The following is a 21,866-nucleotide window of genomic DNA, read 5'->3' on the forward strand; positions in this document are numbered from 1 at the left end:
TTTTGAGTAAAATATTGATAGCTTAGTACAAAGTAAATAAATTTGCCAAGTTTTATCAAAATATTTTCATAAACAAGCAAACTACAACATTTGACAATATTCTCCATATGAATAACATGGGAATTTTAAATTGACAATTTTTTTAAATTTTCTCCGTTACTAATAATCGAACAAAAATACTTTTATATACTAAATTATTTGTTTTTTAAGCTCTTTAAAAAGGTCTAAAGAGAAATTGGGAAATTTTGTGTTTTGAGGGTCAAAAGTGAGAAAAACCTATTTTTACCCCATAAAACCCCCCGTAAAGCCCCGTTCCCATGGTCCGATCGTGCTGGTTCGCGAACTCATTCAAGTTTATCCCGCTTTACACCTTTAAACCAAATTTCATCAAAATCAGACAAAAATTACTCAAGTTATCGCGTTCACGGACGTATATTGTTTTTGGCCTCTGGGGACATCAAAATGAAAAAGTAAATCGGTCCCGTGTCTAGGTCTTACTGTGCCACCTACGGTAATAACTACTTCCCTATAGGGAAATTCGCTAAAAACTGATTTGATTTTTACTCCCGAACACTCTAAATGAAACTGCTTAAATACACTATCCTATTTCATCAGTCATCGTTGTATTTGTAACTAAACTGATAAGTAAACAAACAGAAAAAGTAATATTAAAATGACAGTAGAAAAACAGGTTATGTTTATGAATCATTTTATGTTAGGTAAACTTGTATTTAAAATATATGGAAACTTTAAACCAATAGAGCAAAGTACATTAAACTGAGTGTGACAAAACTTATTACTTGACTCCTATGGAGAATTCCCTTTAATTTGACACCTCAATCAACAAAATCGGTTCATAAATAAAAGAGTTTTTTTGCTGTAGCTGTTTATAAGCATAGACAAAAATAATTAAATATAGACCGTCAGCTATGCTGCGGTTACCATAGGTTCTGGCGCACACCGCTTGGAGCGCCATGTAGTTACGGCGTACGGGCTACGTAAACTACAGCGGTGTGCGCCGGAACCTATGGTAACCATAGTAACCGCAGCACGGCTACCAGTCTATATTTAACTCGTTTTGTCTATGATATAAGAAATTCCTTACGGAATTAGAGTAATAGATTTATGAGTTATTACAATAAGTATTGACTATATCTAAAGTGGTAATACATCAAATAATATACTTACAAGTTAATCTTGCATAATATTTAATAAAATATATATTACAATCATGTATAATTAGTTAGGAATGAAAACTCGTATACTATGTACTGAAAGTTTGAACTACATTTGCAGAAGTTTGCAGAGGTAATTGTTCATCCCTGTAACATAAAATAATAAATGAGAGTTTAGATACTGTTAGAAAGCTATTTTCCTGTAGATATGCAGATTACCTTTATAAATTGAAAAAGGCACAAAAAATGAACTTATTTTTTTAAACAACAAGGGCTTTATGGGTTGCCATGCTGGTGACGAAATAACAACGAAATATGAACAGAAAATCAAAACTCAAAATAAAAGGAATAAATTCCAATCGCGTGCTTTATTTACAGCGTGGAGTGAAAATAGAGAGGTCTGTACATTACATATTTTTGGTTGAGTTTTCGACCACTGGACGACCTCTAGTCTTTATTATTTTTAGAAATTTACATTTTCCTAAATTGTTTCCACCCTGTTTAGATAATTCATAAATCAAGACACTGCAATTTGTTATTATTTTGACTACAAGATACAAAACATTTACAAAAAATCAATTACGTCGCCATTTTTGTATCCAATTGGATACGGTCATATTACAGCTTTGGGCTCAACGGCCTATAGCATCGGTTACCGCATTCTACTGAATTGAGTTACCCCTAGTAAAATCAGTAACTTGTCAGTAGTGTCTGTGACCTCTTTGTACAATCAGTGGACTTATGTGAACCATCAGTAACATAATAACCTATCCATGACTTAGGTAAAAGCACCATTAAAATCACTGACTCATCAGTAACTTTTTAAGTATGTCCATAAACCCTCCTCACCGCCCTAAAATCATTGACCTATCAGCAACTTGTGGACGCCCTGGTAAAACCAGTAACTCTTTCATACTTTCATGACCCCCAAGTAAAATCAGTAACTTGTCAGTAACCAGTTTGTTCCTGACAACTCACCCTGTCCACTTGATGACCTTTCTATCACACCAGACGTATTGTCCCTTCGGCACATCTGGAGAGACTGGTAGCAAGGCAAGGTACAACGGAGCATCTGCACCTGGAGCACAAGAACACATGCTTTACCCATCTGCGTGAGGAATGGAGGCATCAATATAGTTAATAATTAGTAGAATTACTTAATAAGGAATTTGCAAGTTTCAGATGATATGTATGAAGAACTGCAAATTCTCATCCTATGTTAATTTTGCTACATTTATTTTTATTTGCATTTTCTATACCGTTGCATATAAACAAGTTAAAAAACAAATTTCTTTAAACTTAAGATCAGCAAAATCTTAGCCTACTAGTTTGTTACTTAACATATCAGAAGCTTGTTGATGGTTCAGAACTGGATGCAACTGTCCTTAACTAATGGGCTAAACGGTACTGGCTAAAGAAGTCAACCAGCTGGTTTTAGTAACAAAGCTATAACCTCACCCACTTAAGACTTACGCTCAACACATCTTCATTGTAAAATATGCACCCTTGTGTGTAAGTACTAGCCTAGGAAAAACTCAAATTACCTTTTATCCATACGAACCTTGTTCAATAGTGAGAGGTCCCTTGTAACTGGTCATGTCCGTGGCAACGTAACCGGGATGTACAGAGTTGACCACGATGCCAGGTCGAGAGTCTGTGTCGAACTGACGTTGTTGGATGATGGTTAAGGCTGAGACACCAACCTTGGACACATTGTAGGCAATGTAGCCCCAGCCATCGTCCTTGTTAGTGCCTGCGGCTGCTGACCTTCACGCAAACACAGCTTGGCTACAACCTTTACAATGGATAGAATCAGACCATTCCCGTCAAGTTGTGTTCAGTTTATACTCTTACAAAAAATGAATATTTAATTAAGCCCAAGACAGAGTGCTGTCAATTACTAACTTAGGTTGTATACATCATATTAAAAAAAATATATAGGCTACCTAGTGTGGTCCTGAGCCAAACTTCCATCATATATACTGTATTCATGGAATCATTATAAAAATATTCCATTATCATTATAAATGAGTATGTAATCCATGATATTACAAAAAACTAAGAAAAATGACTTAACATTTACATCCTTCAGTGAGTGGCTCATCAACTATGTTCTTTTGTTAATAAAAGATTTGCTACACATGGTCGGTATATATGGGATCTTTATCTTAACCAACAGGGGTAGGTCAAAACCATTTATAACACTTCATCCAAGTACCGGTGGTAGAATTATTGCGCAGAAGACATAGATGTGATGTTCTCCCATCACAATCTTAACTTAATCATAATCTTAGTCATATTTTCTACTTTGTATCTTAGTCATATTAGCGAATTTCCCATATAGGGAAAAGCTATTACCGTAGTACTCATGGTAAGACCTGGACGCGGGACCGATTTTTTTTTCGTTTTGAGGTCCCTAGAGGCCAAAAACACCATCCGTTTAAATTCATATATATATATATATATATATTTATATATATATAAATAAAGATTAAACAACCTTATATATTCATATATATATGTGTCCGTTAGCACGATAACTCGAGCAAAAATGATCCGATTTTGATGAAATTTGGTACAAACGTGTAAACCTACGTTTATTCGAACGAGTTAGCGATCCAGCATGATCGGACCATGGGAACGGGGGTTTACGGGGGGTTTTATGGGGTAAAAATAGGTTTTTCCAATTTTTGACCCAAAAGACATAAAATTTAGCAATTTCTTTCCAAATCATTTTGTAGAGCTTAAAAAAACAAATAATTTAGTATATTCAAGCGTTATTATACGCCTAATGGTTACGGAGAAAATTCCAAAAAATTTTAAATTTAAAATTTCAATGTTATTCTTATGGAGAATAAGTAAACTGTTGTAGTTTGCTTGTTTATGAACATATTTTGATCAAATTTGGAAAATGTTTTTATTTCTTACTAACTATTAACATTTTACAAAAAAAAACAGTTTTACCCTCCCTGATGCAGCAAACCTAAGTACTTGTTAAACTAATTCTATTTAAATAGGGAATAAATGTTATATTTTTAAGTAGACATTTCAGTGTAAATCTAATCAGTCAAATGGAAATTCGCTTAGTCTGCAGGTTTGCTGCAGCGGGGGTATTAAATATTTTATGTTTGCTATCCCAGTTTTATGACCTTGAATTGTATTAGACTCACCTTTGTTGTAGGTAAGATGTTTGTGCCATCTTACTCGGATGATACAAATATCTTACCTACAAGAACTCAGACAACAATGGTAAATCTAACATTTTAAATAGTTAAATATCAATTGACATTCTTATCAAGAAACTATAACCATAAACTTACTTACTTAACAAACTCCTTCATGAGTACGTTCAGCTGATCTACTGTGAGGTTCGGGTCACTGAAGCGCTTCCTGAGAGTTTCCGACGGAATCTTACTCAGATGGCCACACAAACTGGACAAGTTGACCACTCTGGCGTTGGGACGGAGCAGCGGAAATAAAGCCTCGCACACATCTAGCAGGCCAAAGTAGTTCACCTTCACAGTCACTTCAGCTATCTCACTGAATGGTTCGGTAGCATCATACTACAACATTTTATATGTAATTAACAGTCTTCGCTCCATTTTGGCAACAGACTAAAACTTATTTTAGAAATTTGATATTGATCATTTTTATAGCCCTAGCCTTAGGAGTAATTAGTAGACGAACTTAGCGTTGCCCTAATGATGGGGAGCGAGCTAGTCTAGTGGTTAGAGCGCGGGACTCCGGTTCAAACCCCGCCAAATCACCAATGGATTTTATCTAAGTGATATTGCCGTAACCCCTAGGTCTAGCCTGAAGTAATGTGAAAAACTATTCCGGGCTGGTGCCTAATGTCCTAGGACAAAAACAAAATTATTACCTACCTTGCTTATTTATAAAGTCAGAATAATACATCCCAAAATCCTGGACTAATTAACTCTTTGGCAATACTAAAACTGCATTTTGGTTGAAAGAAATTTTATGTACTGTATGTAGTTGTAATTAATTGAATAAGTTTTTTATTTAAAGAGACCATTGAAACTGATGACCTTGTTCTTCCCGACTTAAACATTTGGTGAAAATTCTGTTAGTGAGAGGGAAATAGTTTTGCTGGTAACAAGGTAATCCATTAAGGTAAGCCTGCTAACTTAACAAAAGAGATCAAAATTATGATACATTATTTATTTCTTATAATTTACAAATAAAACAATAAAATATTAAATAGAGGACATCTGTATAAAGAAAAAAAGGCCTCATTAGGTATACATTTAAATTATAAATTTATCAGTACTTAATAATAGTTTTCTATCTTCACCCTCACCCTAAAACATATTCCAGCATTGTTAACTAACACATCAATCCCACCATGTTTCTTTTTCATAAACTCTGCAAATGTAGAAATGCTTTTCTTGTCGGTGATGTCCAATTGGTGAAACTCAGGTTTGAATCCCAACTGCAACAATAATTCAAGATTCTTAAGAGAATGAGGAGATAAAATCCTATTGAAAACATCAGCACAATTTAGGGAGAATTTTATATGTGTTATTTGACACTAGGTCTAGGTTTTATGGTAACAAGATCAAGGTTTATTACTTATTACCTTATTCCCATTTTCTTGGCCATTGACCCATTATATAACGGGAATCTCAAAGGTCAGCGTGAAACAACTTATTTTTATTTCCCGCACATATGTAAAAAACTCACTACAAAAACTGCAGTTTAGTTGCTCATGGCGGTCGGTATGCTTCTATTAACTATGCTCGCCCAAACCACCTTCCAGGAATTCCTTTATTCACTAATTAGGGGTTTTACGGAAGAAATTTCCTGTAGTGGTTTTAAACTTTCTGCTTTCAAGGATCTTTGTGGCTGCTGGGAGTTTGTTGAAGAAACGGATGACACTTCCAGGGTATGAGTCTCGGTTTTTACTGAGGCGTGTGTGAAGTACATTGAGTTGATTCTGGCCTCTTGTATTGTTTGTGTATGTCAGCCCTGGCCACCAGGCCCTGTTCATTGTTCTTTATTTCCAGCATGCATGCCCATATCTAGTGGCTGTAGATGGTCAAGATGCCCAGGTTTTGGAAAATGGGTTTGATAGACATGGTTTAGCCCCTGAGCTGAATTGATGACTATAATATAATTGTACAATTACCTCGTCACAGCTCCGTAGTTTCCGTATATATTACGGCCGTTTCGGCATCAAAATGCCATCCTCAGATACATACATTCACCGGATTTGGCGTCGTCAAACTTGAAACACACACGTAACACGATAACAAACATTTAAAACATACAAAACGAAAGACAGGCCTGTCGCGCACATGATGAGTACGTGTACGGAAGCTGACTGGACAACTGCTAGTTCGTTCCAGCCGTTGCAGTATTATCTCTTGGACTTTGATCCCTTGGCTTGCTTCGTTTGATAATGTTATTGAAAATAGTGTGAGATTTAAATTGTAGTTGGTCATTTAGTATGGATTCATTGTTGTTTTTTATTTTATGGGCATTATAAATCTCATATTCCTCGAGGGTGTCTAGTCTATTTCCATTAATACAGGCGTGCAGAATTTCTAAGCCATTGTCCAAATCAAGTAAGTCGTGATTATTGTCAACCAGGTGTTGTGCGAAAGTGGATTTTTGTTTGTCAGCTTTTCCGTTAGGGCGATGTTCTTTGTACCTAATGCTAAAGGAACGTCCTGTTTTTCCAATGTACGTACTCGGACAACTAGCGCATTTTATTTTATATACACCTGATTGGTCAGCTTTATTTTTATTAATCTTAGGTTTTAACTTATTTATAACTTTATTGCTGGTTCTGAAAGCTAGTTTGATTCCATGTTTTTTCAACTCATTCTTTAGGCAGTGTTGCAGGGGATGAGAATAATTTACGCAGACAAATTTCTTGTTTTGCTGGGTTAGATTCTGGTTTGGAGTTTGTTTATTTTTGTACTTCTTTACTAAGCTATCGACCATTTTAATGTCATACCCATTAGATAAAGCGATTTGCTTGATGATTTTGAGTTCTCTATTATTGTGCTTTATTATGGTCAATAGCTTAGTAAAGAAGTACAAAAATAAACAAACTCCAAACCAGAATCTAACCTAGCAAAACAAGAAATTCGTCTGCGTAAATTATTCTCATCCCCTGCAACACTGCTATCTCACACTATTTTCAATAACATCATCAAACGAAGCAAGCCAAGGGATCAAAGTCCAAGAGATAATACTGCAACGGCTGGAACGAACTAGCAGTTGTCCAGTCAGCTTCCGTACACGTACTCATCATGTGCGCGACAGGCCTGTCTTTCGTTTTAAAATGTTTGTTATCGTGTTACGTGTGTGTTTCAAGTTTGACGACGCCAAATCCGGTGAATGCATGTATCTGAGGATGGCATTTTGATGCCAAAACGGCCGTAATATATACGGAAACTACGGAGCTGTGACGAGGTAATTGTACAATTATATTATAAATGGGTTTGCTATGCTCATGGTGGTGGCTACTTGTTATAGCTTATTACAGCTATCTTCTGGAGCTTCAAAACTGTGGCTGCTCCAGCAGCGTGTCCCCAAAGATGTATGCTGTATGAGATGTGGCAATGAAACATAGCATGGTACACCAGAACATGGTAGGAACCTGTAACACACTTCTTCAATCTCTTCAGAAGAAATATGACACGAGCCAGCATAGTGCAGACATGTTTGACATGATCGCTCCGGTCCAGTGTTGGGTCAAGGTAGAAACCCAATAGTTTAACACTCCCACCGATGTTGTTTGGGGTGTGTGACAGAGTGCAAGTCATCCAGTTTCCAGTTTGTCTAGGTCTCATTTAGCAGCAGTTTGTTTGCCCGGAACCACAGCTCTACATCTTTCAGATTATTTCTCGATTGCTCCACTGCAAGGATCGGTGTTTTTCCACTGGTATACAAGGTAGTATTGTCAGCGAAGAGCACAAGATTTCCATTCCACTCCAGGTCGTTAATGGCAATCAGGAAGAGAAGCCGCCCAAGAACCGAGCCCTGAGGGACTCCATGTAGAACCATCGTTTTCAGCGGATTTTGCATCCTTCAGATCAACACATGCTTGTCTTGCTCGTCTTCCATCACTTAGGTAGCTGCTGAGCATGGAGAGAGCTTTACCTCTGACCCCCAAATCGAAAAGCTTATCAATGAGAATTACATGAGGGTCACGGTTGAACACTCGACTCAGATCACACAGTGTAAGAGATACTGAGTCGCTGTCTTCAAAAGTGTTTACGATTTCATCAGCAATGACTGAAACTGGTCCAGTAGTGGACCTACCCCTTCGAAAGTGAGTTACTGAAAAGGTTTTTTGACTCAAAAAGTAATTACAGATTTGTTCCTTGAGTACTTATCTCGAGAACCTTGCCAAGGATAGGTACCGAAGAGATAGGCTAGCCAGAACATTGGGGTCTTCTTTTTTGTATATTGGCACTGTCCATGCGATCTTCATGAGTGCAGGAAAGAACCCCTGCAGCAGGCTGTCATTGATAGCTAGGGTGAGGGGTGCATGTATTAATTTATTTATTTTCCAATAATAACATAACATCATATTCAGACAGGTGATTAGTCATTGTTACAATATTTTATAGTCTCTATACTAAAATTATTACTGAAATAAATTTCATATGCTGAGCCTTAGCATCTACACAGCTTCTATATATTCCTCCAATGAGAAGGCCTTCTCCAAAAGAAAGTTTTTTCACTTCTTTTTGAATTTAGGGAATGAATCAGTGTCCCTAATTGAAAAAGGTAATTTGTCATATATTGTTCGGCCCATGTACTGAGGAGATAATTGGAATTGATGACATTCGCTACTTCCTTAAGGAGCTTTGTAGACCACCCATAGTAGTCGCGGCTCATGGTGCTCTTAAGCCCACTTATAATCTTCCGGACCTTTTAATTTACTTTATTCCATGCAATCTTACTAAGGTAAGGCTGGAATTCCGGCATCCAGTCTTTCAAAATGTCCAAAGGGTCAGAGGGAGTATCAGGGATACTTTGGGAACTATGTCTGACACTGATGAAATAAAAAAGTTTTTAAATTCATCGGGTCTTGCAGCACAGCGCATTCCTGATGTGGGTGACCTGATTGAGTTTATGACGTCCCAGGCCGCTTTACATTGATTGTTCGAATGTTCAATGAATTTGACATTACCTGCTCTTCTCGCCTCCTCAACCTTTTGTTGTACAGCTTCTATGCTAGCAGATACCCAGCTTCATCTCCCCTGGCACGTAGCATCAGCATGAACTCCTTAAGTCACTAAGTGTTGGAGTGTACCAATCGGATATGCGAGGTCTTACGCTTTTCTTTGGTTTAGGCCTACCTGCCTTACTCACGGTTAATGCCCGCTTCTCCTTTACTGGGAACACGGTATCCAGGGTTTTCTGAAGGTGGCTAAAAAAGGAATCGAAAAACTGTCACCCTCTGGTCTACTAGTAATTATGTCATTCCAGACCGTTTCCTGAAGAAAAAAAACTTAATCCTGGGCAGGAAAAAACAAAAACACAAACTTTGAGACAACAGACAAACTATAGCTAGAGGTGGGTTAAAATAAGTTAAAAACAATCTAATCTACAACAGTACTTATTGCTTTGAGAAAATTATTTGTTGAATGGGTAATATAATAGGAGAAAATATGTTAAGGTAGCAAATAATAAGAAACAAAATGAAAGAAATGTCATCTTGTTTAAAGAAAAAGATCAACTAGCCTACAAACTTACCTTGTTGAGTTTCGCCACAGCTTCCTGTCCACTGTTTACATCCATTGCTGTCAGGTAAACGACCCCAGGAAACTTCTCACATAACCCTTTGACTATGCCATATCCTATTCCTTTTTGACTTCCAGTTACCTAAAACAAGTATGTTTTACTCCAAGGCTGAGAGTGTAAGCCTGTAGTTGATTTTCCACTTGATTAGTAACCCTTCAAGCGGCTGCACTTTACTTTAGGTCCTACACTCATTCAAATGAAAATATTGATTTTTAGATTGTTTAATTAGATATATCTAATCTATAATATTGCAAATGCCATCTCAATTGTACACACATAACTTATTTTGTAAAAAGGTGCAATCCGTTGGGAAATAAATAAATAAATAAATAAATAAATATCGTTTGGTTAGTTAGGTTAGGTTAACCTTACCTAACTAACCAAACGATATATCGAATGAAACAATCAATTAATCGATCGATATTTTCATTCGAATGAGTGTAGGACCTAAAGTAAAGTGCAGCCCTTCAAGCATCTAGCTAATTTCTTGCTTGACCTTAATTTTATGAAGAAATGTTCAAGTACTAAATTAGGTTAGGCTGTTGTAATCGCAGGTATGACACCCGGAACTTGTACTGTGTATAGCCTACTTACATGGTACTTTTCAAATGGCATTGGCCTTGGCTGCACTTTAGTTTACGTCCTACACTCATTCGAATGAATATATCGATCAATATATCGATTATTTCATTTGATATATCAAGTTTGGAATTAATTAATCGATATATCGAATAATCTATACATAATTTTTTTCATTTGAATGAGTGTCCCCTAGGTAAACTAAAGTGAAGCCTTGGCCTTTTCATGATGTTTTTTTGCTAATATAAAGCAAATTTGTGCTAAAATCAACAGGTAGTGGATCCACAACTTGGGTCTATTTAGCCTATATTTGCTTAGGCTATACAATTTAGGCTCTAAATGTAGGCTAGGAGAAAAATATAGGCCTAATAAATTTTAAAAAGTACAAACCACGGCTGTTTTGACAGTTTCCATATTAGGCCTATACCTATTGTTTTTCTTTCGGCTATTAAAAGAGGTTCTATTTTATGATATAAGTTACAACACTTAACACTCGGGTTATGTAACTTAGCACACTTAAAAAGAAAGTTACTAAGTAAGGATTACTGATAAGATAACAATAAATCACTAATCGACCGACGTCCAAAATAAACTTATAAGTTCAAGCTACCAAAGCAAATGCAAATCCCAGTTTTCTTTTTTGACAAGCAAAATCAACAACTTTGTAACTTTGTTAGCAAACAAAATCCTAAACCTAAACCTAAACCTAGCAGACTAGAGCAGCAACAACTTTGAACTTTGTTTTGTTATTATTTTACTGCTTTGCTTTGCTTTGCTGTAGCATGAGCAGACCAACAGCAGACAGGAAAATCGAGTGACAAGCAAGATAAAGAGTCAAGAGGCGGATAGCACAGGTTTTAAGCGGGTAATAGAACAACTTAAATAGTTTATATGTGTAATCATGATTGTTACTGAGCATTCACTTATTGTGTAAAGTTATCTGTTTAGATAAGTAAAAGAAACCCCATAGATAAAACATATTCCCTTAGGAAAAACAAGTTCTCTATAGCATTATATTTCACATAGCATTGACTGACTATGTTTAATCAATAGTTAAACCAATGAATCTTCCTAGATCCTTGGAGTTCATCAATCAGCTGACCAATTAATTGTCCAACAGAAGCTATTTTTTATTTCATTGTTGTTGTTTATGTCCATTCCAAATTGATGGTCACTGAGACTGTTGAATGAAATTGGTTTTTATGAATTTTTGATTGTGAGTAACAAACAATTACAACAGTCTCAACAAATTGCTTGGTATACCCATGGATTTAAGTGTGGTTTTGTCAAAAGCCTGTACAGACGTTTTTCGAATAAGTGTTGATGAAGACTTTCGCAGAGAATTCCTGAGTATTCTTAAGGTAGGCCTTAACCTTACATATTTTTAAAATATTTGGTTTTTCTTTCCCGATATGTTCGTTTGGCTGTTCTACACAGCAAGTTTTATTGATTGAGGTCTCATATTGAAGGTATGCACGCACAGATTTAATTCACATCAAGCATCGGCATACATATTAATCTACAGTGTCCCACTCTGCTTATACATAAACAAAATTTGCTCCCCATGTATTTCTTATGGGAGTTAAATTTTGGTTTTCTTTGCCGAGTTCGTTTGGCTCTTCTACCTGACCGATTTTCACGATTGAGGTCTCGAATTGAAGGTATGCACGTACCTACAGATTTGCCATCAAGCATCGGCATAAATGTATCTATAATCCCACTCGGTTTAATACGTTTAAACGAAATTTGCTCCCCATGTATTTCTTATGGGAGTTAAATCTGGGTTTTCTTTGCTGAGTTCGTTTGGCTCTTCTACCCGACTGATTTTCATGATTGAGGTCTCGAATTGAAGGTATGCACATACAGATTTGCCATCAAGCATTGGCATAAATGTATCTACAATCCCACTCGGAGTATTATGTAAACGAAATTTACTCCCCATGTATTTCTTATGGGAGTTCAATTTGGGTTTTCTTTTCCGAGTTCGTTTAGCTCTTCTACCTAACCGATTTTCATGATTGAGGTCTCAAGTTGAAAGTATGCACACACAGATTTCACATCAAGCATTGGTATATATATTTATCTAACTGTATTAGTCGAAGTCGACCAAAAGACATAAATTTATTTTTTTAAATTCTTTCTTCAATTTAATATTTATTTCACCAGTTATATTTATATTTAATCCTATATATTTTGGTGTAATAAATAACCTTTCTTTAGTGAATACGGGTAGGGTACCGGTACCGGCTTTCATTTAAAAGTTAAATGAGTTATTCAAATTGGACTAGTTTAGCCACTTCAGTACCTACCTAGGTATGTTATCTCAGTTTTTCTTAAAAATTTCTAATGAACAAAATTATTATTCAAGCTTACTGGTAACTTATTTCTCAACACAAATAACATGAGGCTAAAAACTGAACATTTTAGCTGCAATATAGGTACTTTATTCAAGATTTTGTTAGAATAACTTTATGTGTTTTCATAAATTTCTGTATCAAATTAAAAACATACTTATTATGTCAGGTTACTAATGGAACTGATGCCCAGGACGTTTTGGCAAATAAATTGAAATCTCTGAGACAAATACCTGCAAGAATTGCCACATCTAATACTCCAACAGCAAGTGGCTCAAGCAGTTCCTGTGAAAAGGTAGGCCTAATAATCAGTTCACAATGGAAATTAATTGTGGTATTCTGTCCACAACCACCTGGTTATCTTATATTAACTTAAATTTAATATTAGTTAACTTAAAATTGAGGCATAACCTAAAAAAAAATCTAACTTATTATGAGTTTTGTATTGTTTCTAACTGTATTAAAGAAATATCCAATGTCTGTTTTAATTATAAGAAAATAATTAAATTAGTCTTTGTAGTGTTCAAAACACGAGTGAAAGTGGGTCTATACATAATATTCTCGCTCATATAAAGTGCTCGATAAATCTCACACTTCAAACATATTATTGTCTCAAATTATGTAATGACTCACTTTCTACACCTGTTTGGAACATTTCATGTGTTTTAAGTTAATAGTTATTTTAATAGGTTAATAGTTATTTTATAGTTGATAATGTGACAGGTTGCCGAATGAAACAACGAAAATGTGCTACGAATAAATAATTTATTATGCTTAAGACAAAACAATAATATGTAGCTTCCGACTTGTTGTATAGGCCTAATTTATCTATTTTATAAAATAAGTTACTGGAGAACATAGCCTCCCGAGGAGGCTATGGGGAAAGGCGACGCAGAACAGAACTTTACATGACCGACCGAATTGAATTTAGAATTTAGACTAACTAGACTGAGTGCTCTCTGTCCATCACCCAGAGTTGGGCGTGGAGGGGAAACAGCCAATCACGTTGCGGCCATGCCGCGTGACGTCAGTGCAAACACTGGACAGTGCTGCGGCCTAACGATTCATCAGGGCGTTAGGCAAACTGTAGCTGCGCATTAACTGATTTCATCGAGCGACTTGCTGAGCTGTATCAGCAAATTCCAGCCATGCGCGTTACACTTTCCGAGAACGTTGGCCCGGCCTAGCGCTGAGCCATGCTGACGGAATATTCCATGGTGAGGCAACTGGCTGACGCAGAAAGTTAGGAGGTTAACAGTCCAATATTACATACCCTCCTTTTATATTTGAAATAACAAGTGTTGAACTGACAAGAGTTTCTTGAGGGTGTAGCAAAAACCTCCCCAACTGATATGTAATGGGTCTGGGAATTTTTTGGGGCCGTCACAATAAAACAATCTGTACTTTTTATTGTAATTGACTTAGCCAATGCATTAAGTTAAGTTATAATGTAAATCTGGCCAAATAAATGACTTATGACTTATTTTACATTGAGAAAATATTCATCACAGGTTTTATTTCTAAGATTACAGGAGTTATAACTGGCGAAGTGAATGATCTGGTTAATGAACCAACTGTTATTGCAAATGGACTTCGATTGAGCAAAACATCAAATATCAGTGAAGCAAGCCAAACAATCGTTCAAAATGAGGAAGAGGATGAGTTTGGATTTCAGAACATTGCATACAGAGTTATTGGGGCAGCCATTTGTGTAAGTTTATAACTTTTGTTTAGGGGTGTTTTGTAGAATGTACATTTTATGAAACAAAATAACACTCAGTTGATCAATCAGTAATAAAGTTATTCATGTTTTTTTTTTTATTTTGTAGGGTAGTCTGGCTATTTGTTAGGAACATTTGACTTATTTTCCTTACCTGAGTAGGATTTAGCAGGTTTTCAAGAACCTTTGTACTCTTTGAGCGAAGAGAAGATCTTTGGAATCGGCTTTATTGAATAAAGCTTTATTATATCTATAAACATTGTTTTTATTTATTGTTTTATTTAAAACCATGACAAGTGATATATCGAAACTGACTTACACTGCTATGAAAGCAATCCTAGTATTTTTAAGTACCGGTAATTATATTTTTTAAACAGATAATCGGATTTTGACTTTTTCATTTACTAGTTGTATTGTAGCCTTATTTCTCCATATATGCTCCCTGTCTTTTTTGGAGCATATATACGAGTGAAAAATAACAAAACAAATTACCAGTTTTTACTTATAGCACTAAAAGATGTGAGACCATTGACATGAAATGGTGCTACACTAAAATGCATTTGTGATTTGTACATAGCAAGCTGCAGATTCAGACCGAGTTGCTGATTTGAACCGTCAAACCTCTGTTGAATCAAACACTGAACTAAGCCGATCCATCCTTCAAGAAAACCATGGAGCTATTAATACTTCTCAAATGGAAATTGATAACACCTGTTCTCTTGTTGAGGTAAGCTGGGTAGCTGAGTGCATGGTTATAGTAACTATCAGAATATCACCTGTTTGATCATGAAAAAAAATCAAAATCGTTGTAATCTTATCACTGGATCCATCTGTCCTTGATCTTGATCATATGGCTTGTAAAGAGGTGTACTTGTTAAAGAACCAGATGTTTTTCAGCATCAAAAGCTACACAGAACATCTAATTCCATTACCATGTATACAATAGTTATTGGTATAACTAGAGTGCAAAGGCACTTTGCGCTCGGATTACACATTATGTTTTTCCAACAGTTTCTATAAAGCATATAAATAATTAGTCTTTCAAACACTATACAACCCGTTTTTAGGTAAACCTAATCCAAGAGTTGAACGAAATGGGAAATGCTGATACCGAACCGAAACCAACGAACAACTTTTTCACTGCAGCCATAGCACTTCATTTTGGCCAATAACAATTCATGATCAATAGAGTGAAATGCTTGGGAATAATCTAGAATAGCTAATGTGCTGTAGAGGCCTTTATCTTTGGCATCGAATAGATCCGCAAACATATTAGTCAGTGCAGTACAAGTACTGTGGTTTTTTCTAAACCCTGACTGTAGCTTAGGCAATATATCAAAGTTGTCTAGAAATGAAGCAATTTGTTTAGTTACTATCTTTTCCTTTATTTTTGACATTGCAGGTAACATGGAGATAGGTCTTAAATGCTGGACGGTTTTTAGCACAGCAACCTTAGGCAATGGTTTCACACGGGCAATCTTCCAACTTTTAGGAAATACACCAGAGGCCAGACTCATGTTTATCAAATGTGTTATTGCTCCTATTGCATATGGGCTAACAGATCTTATCATTTATCGATATACTATCAACACCTACAGCTTTTGATTTTATTGAGTTCATTGCCTCCTTAACATCATTTTCTGTAATCATTTTAAATTCAAACTTATCGTTATCTCCATTTAGAAAATGACAACAAAGTTCAATTAACCGAAAACAAAATATCTCACAAATTTTGCAGTCCTGTTAAGAGGTAGGCCCTACCTTTTTTTATGGTATGGAGAAATAACATAGGGCTGTCAAGAGGTCCCTTTTCTAAAATGTGATTTTTACGACATGCTTCGATAAATTATTTAATTCTTGATTATTATTAATTATTAAATTAATTAATAATTATTAATAATAATTTTTTGATTAATTCTTAATTAATTATTTAATTCAATTATTATTAATTCTTAATTCATTATTTAATTCAATTATTTAAATGTAAACTTCCGCGAATTAAAGCAAAAATTAGTATTGCCTCCAAAGAAGACATTATAAGCTTTCTTTTGATACCAAAATCGGTTTTTATTCAAAAAACTGTTCTTATGCGTATTTGAATTTTCAAAATAAATTTTTTCTCAAAATGACTCTAAGTCTATAGTCTTCTAAGTCCTATAACTTTAACACCAACAAAAAATCGTAGATGCATGGGACTTGCACCAAGTGATTTGGAATTTAATAAGGAATTCAAATATATATATATATATATATATAACTCAAAATCAAAAATTCACTTCCTTTTTGCCTTCGAGATTACAAATATTGTAGTCGGTTTTTTATACTTTCAACTCTATAGTTAATTGATCTTTAAGTCAACTTAACCTAGACTTTGTTTTCAGCTCATAAAATACAGACAAAATTTAACATAACACTTTGTACTTTTTCAGGTTGCACAGGTTCCCTCAATCAAAACAGCTGGAAATCCGCAAAATATTGTACTAGAACATCAACAAGATGAATTAATCAAGTCAAACCACACACCCACACTGGTAAATGACGATGAAGAGGACGAATTTGGTTTCTGGGATTTGGTCAATGACAACTGTATTTCAAAAGAGGTACTATTAAAAGTAATTAATTGTGCATTATATGATGATACTTGGTTTAAATCTCATTTTTGTTTTGTTTATAAATTGAGTTGTTTATATAATACGCATCCAAAACAACATTACATATTCTAATTTGTTAGGATTTGTTATACTTTCAACTCTATAGTTAATTGATCTTTAAGTCAACCTAACCTACACTTTGTTTTCAGCTCATAAAATACAGACAATTTAACATAACACTTTGCACTTTTTCAGGTTGTACAGGTTCCCTCAATCAAAACAGCTGGAAATCCGCAAAACATTGTACTAGAACATCAACAGAATGAATCATTCAAGTCAAACCACACACCTAGACTGGTGAATGACGATGAAGAGGACGAATTTGGTTTCTGGGATTTGATCCATGACAACTGTATTTCAAAAGAGGTACTACAGGGTGATTACCGAGAAACACATGTTTTTTTTCAAATAACGAGTACTCGGGCAGTTCAGAGAAAAATATATTTATGAGTGGAAAAACAGTGTACACCACATGCAATTTCAGAATAAAATTACTTAAAATTTAGCGTTTAAAAATTACATCTCTTAAGGTGGGCGCCTTCTGCTTGGATACAGTGTTGAAGTCGTTCCTTAAAACTTGCTACGGATTCTGGGATTCTGCTAACATATCTCTAGGAATGGCGTTGATTTCCTGGTGGATAACTTATTAAGTTCCTGTATTGTGTTTATGGTTTGTTCATGTAAAGTAAACTCTAGATTTCAAAACACCCCTTAGAAAGAAATCTGGAATTGTAAGATCCGGTGAGCGAGAAGACCAAGTGACATCACCAAAACGTGAGATAACTCTTGTAGGGAATGTTTGCCGAAGGAATTCCATACTGATGCGAGCTGTATGGGCTGTCATTGTGTCACAAAAATGTACACCTCTTATCTGCTTGACTCAATTGATTACATATACTGCCAGCTTGAAAGGATGTAATTTAAGTTCTTTGACCAAAATCTTTCTCACAGTGGACGGGCGAAGTCCGGGAGCAGATACCCGCTTCCGAATTGAGCGGCTATGACTCTGAACTGTTGCAAGGCGCACGCGTTAACTGTCTCAGGGATACTCTGTCTTTGCCGGTCCAGGAGGTTGCTTCTTAAGCAAAGATCCCGTTGTGTTAACATTATGTATCTAACGCAATATCATGCTACGATCAGGGATAGCACCATGTCGTGCAATGTTAAAATGTGCACGAAAGTCTTGCCGAGTCTGAGCTGAGTGACTTATTCACCATTTGCGTAATATCGTCGCATGAAAAACGTACGATGCTCAAGGTTCCAAATCTCGGGAACAATTGAAACTGCACACTTTTCCCTCCACAGCACAACAACTTCCGGCCGTAGCCGAACTATATTCCTCGTATACTACGCAAGTAAAAAACATGCGTTTCCCAGTAATCACCCTGTATTAAAATTAAAGTAATTAGTTGTGCATTGTGTGATGATACTTGGTTTTAATCTCATTTTTGTTTTGTTTGAGAATCCTTTGTATAAATATTGATAATATTCTAATTTTTAAGTTGCATCACACATACATGTGTATCCTCTTTCATTCCGGAATGAACAAGACTCACCATGTCTTCATTTTCTTTCTTTGTTCTTCTTTCGCCATGTGCTATCTCACTTCTTCTCTATATCCCTCTCATTCTCATCCATCTACCTTGTACTGGATCTTCCTCTCAGTCTGCTTCCTTCTATTGCCATCAATTAATTCTATTATCCTCAATGCCATTCGTCCAGATCCAAATAATCATTTTTCTTTTTCCACCTTTTCTCTTGGTTTTCTTCTACCACCCCTTTTTAAATTATAACTCTGACCCACCTTGATGGCCCTTAAAATCTCTTTATTAACCCTCCGAGTGTCCCTTGTTTTGGCCTTAATGTCTGCCTATTTTTTGCTCATTTGCAAGGTTTTATTAAAACAGATCTGAGAAGCTTGAAAACAATGTTAATTATACTGTTCTATATACCATTTTGTTTGGAAAATCATGGGCTTCAATATTATACATAAAACATAAGGAACATTTGTTTCAAAAAAATCTTTTAGGTAAAAAAAAAATATTTTGGAAAAAAAATAAAAAAAATAAGTTCGCGCTCAATGAAATTGTATAAATTATAGGCCTATAAATATTTGAAAATAGCCACTTTGTTCTAAATTTTATGAGGATTACAAATATATAATAATATAAGGAAGTAGATTTGCAAATAAATAAGTTATGGGCAAAAAACAGATTTCAGTACATAGCGTTTAGCTAAGAACGCATAGCCTAACCATAGCTAGGAATCTGGCTGATAATTTACATCAATATCACTACCTACTTCTTCAGGATCATCAACCAGCCCTTCAAAATCACTTAAATCTTCTTATAATGCACCACGTATATCACTACTTTTGATTTTTAACACTAAAACAATGATAAACGTAATAAAACACATCAGTCATCGGTGCGAGGTTAACCAAGCTGTTTACAAATACGCACGTCAGCTGTCTGCTACAATATTTTTGGAACTAAAATGAAAAGCGCTTAGAGACAGACCTCCGGAGAAAGCTCTGAATCTGCTGAAAAAAACGATACCCAACTCAATCCAGTTCAATCCGATTCAGTCAGTCCCAGAGCCGTCGCCGTAAACAGTGTTTGTCAGTCGATGCATCGACACAAAACACTACACAAAGTGTGTTATGTGTCGAAGCATCGACAAATAACACTCGGAGGGTTAATGATTATGATGAAAAGGTTTTATATCAAGTTTGTACTGACAATTTGTAAATGCTATTTCCAACAGATTTTTTAAACTGCCTTATTGAAATCAAACCTATTGTTCCTTGAACCATTTATAAGTTGTTCACTTTTTATAGGATGCAGGAACTACAGACAATACAACTGATCCATTAGATCCAGAACCTGATATTAGAGAACCGAATATGCAAAACAGTAAAGACAACATTTCTAACAATGCCTCACCAAATTCGTCATCACTTCATAATGATGATGATGATGATGATGAGTTTGGCTTCTGGGACCTCTATCACAACACCATAGACATTAAAAACAGCAACCCGTCTGTTAAGGTAAAGATAAAAATAATCATTGTTACTTAAATTGACTAACAATTTACAATACATTTATTTGTATCCAACCCCCATTTTTTACCAAAACCGAGGTGTGGTGAACAAAATACCCTCCTTCAATAACGGTCATTATTGGGAATTACTTAACTATTGCCATAGACTAACCAACCAACAAAAGTAGACTTCTCATCCCATTATCAAATCTGAAGCTTTTTTCATGTGTAGTTCATGTTGGTGACACGTCTTGCTAGTGTCTATGAAATTTATTTTATCATTTTAGGGTCAGTTTTATGATTAGTGCTTTAGTGATTTACTGTTTGGTTATATAACTATGGGACGATTTATTGTTTATGATAAGTTGGTTTCTATTTAGGTAAATGAGGTTTTACATAACTGAAATAAGAAACAAATCGTAAACAATAACTAACACGATCCTAGCGGCACCGTTCGGAACCAACAATAAAATTGTCTGCAGCTGATCCATAAGGATGACAAATCTACTTGATGTTTTCAGCTATTACTTGGTATTTCAGTGGGATTGGTGCTCAGTTAGTACTCAAGATTGCGGGTTTGATCCTGAAAAAAGTCAGTAGGTTTTTGATGGTTCAAAACTGTACCCAGTTTTCCTTGATTATTGGGTTTTAATAAATGGTCTGGCTAAAGGACCCAACCAGATGGAAATTGATGAAAACCGTTATTCTGATAAGGTGGACTCATATTTTACTTTGTTTATATCAAAGGATTATAACAACGGATTCTTCTTGATTTTCTGTAGATTTGCTTATTTTTACACATACTAATACTATGTCAACTTTACAGAAGGTTGATATTTTTACAAAAATGCCAATGGAAAATGGAAAGGTTTGCAGACTTGAAACCGAGGAACCTAGTATGGCGAAACTGAGCCAACCCAGTCAATCAATACTCAATAATCAGGAGGAGGACGAATTTGCTTGTTTTGGGATTTGATTGGTGACGACTGCGTGTCAAAAAAGGTAATATAAAACTAATTTAAAACTAATTCTGTAGAGTTTGTTATTTTTTTAAATTATATTTTAAAGACATATTTAAATAATATGTTTATGTTTTACAAGGGTTTTACTCAGTTACTAAACTATTCTTAAATCGTTAAAACTATAAAAGAGTTGTAACTCCATACTACAACACCATTCATTTCATACTTACATGTCAGTTTTAGTTAGTTCTCTATAGGGCACAGTCTTGAGAGTATTTTTATAAATTTCGGAACCAAAAAAATCTACCTTTTTTAGAGACCAAATTAGTTAAAACTAAATTTGATCTGTAGTTATATATATATATATATTAATAAGTATGTATTTAAAAAAATATATATTTATGGTATCCTTTTGTAAATTGAAAGTCTAACAGATATTAGGCGATCCTACAACTGTAAATTACAAACCTTCATTCTCAAATGAATATGAATAGATATATCAATTAACTTTTACTCTGCCAAGCGGAATGTCCATAAGACATGCGTCGTTGTAAAAACATCAGGATATGCAAAACGCTCCTCAACTCTTTCCT

At 35.3% G+C, this 21,866-nt stretch overlaps 2 protein-coding genes across 4 annotated transcripts; one reads left to right on the forward strand and one right to left on the reverse strand.

Annotated features, from left to right (window-relative positions):
* Positions 1-1,191: 1,191 nt before the first annotated feature.
* On the reverse strand, positions 1,192-11,255 carry LOC128986867 (carbonyl reductase [NADPH] 1-like). 2 transcript variants are annotated; one of them, XM_054407442.1, is made up of 7 exons: positions 11,152-11,255; positions 9,915-10,043; positions 5,497-5,628; positions 4,500-4,738; positions 2,737-2,942; positions 2,154-2,253; positions 1,192-1,322 (listed from the first exon to the last, which is right to left on the reverse strand). In XM_054407442.1, exons 2-7 carry the CDS (start codon positions 9,957-9,959, stop codon positions 1,265-1,267), a joined length of 780 nt encoding a protein of 259 aa, XP_054263417.1. In that variant the 5' UTR covers positions 9,960-10,043; positions 11,152-11,255; the 3' UTR covers positions 1,192-1,264. The 2 variants fall into 2 exon arrangements, with proteins under 2 accessions (XP_054263417.1, XP_054263416.1); XM_054407441.1 differs by having other exon boundaries at positions 10,932-11,255.
* A 464-nt stretch (positions 11,256-11,719) lies between these two features.
* LOC128987508 (uncharacterized) lies at positions 11,720-21,307 on the forward strand. 2 transcript variants are annotated; one of them, XM_054408388.1, is made up of 8 exons: positions 11,720-11,902; positions 13,065-13,190; positions 14,421-14,606; positions 15,193-15,342; positions 17,045-17,215; positions 17,462-17,632; positions 20,106-20,318; positions 21,138-21,307. In XM_054408388.1, the coding sequence occupies exons 1-8, from the start codon at positions 11,807-11,809 to the stop codon at positions 21,285-21,287; spliced, it is 1,263 nt and encodes a 420-aa protein (XP_054264363.1). In that variant the 5' UTR covers positions 11,720-11,806; the 3' UTR covers positions 21,288-21,307. The 2 variants fall into 2 exon arrangements, with proteins under 2 accessions (XP_054264363.1, XP_054264364.1); XM_054408389.1 differs by lacking the exon at positions 17,045-17,215.
* Positions 21,308-21,866: the final 559 nt, after the last annotated feature.

The sequence above is a fragment of the Macrosteles quadrilineatus genome, unplaced genomic scaffold (assembly GCF_028750875.1).
Source record: "Macrosteles quadrilineatus isolate MER2022 unplaced genomic scaffold, UCM_ALF_1.0 Scaffold_2__2_contigs__length_208266976, whole genome shotgun sequence".
NCBI lineage: Eukaryota > Metazoa > Arthropoda > Insecta > Hemiptera > Cicadellidae > Macrosteles > Macrosteles quadrilineatus.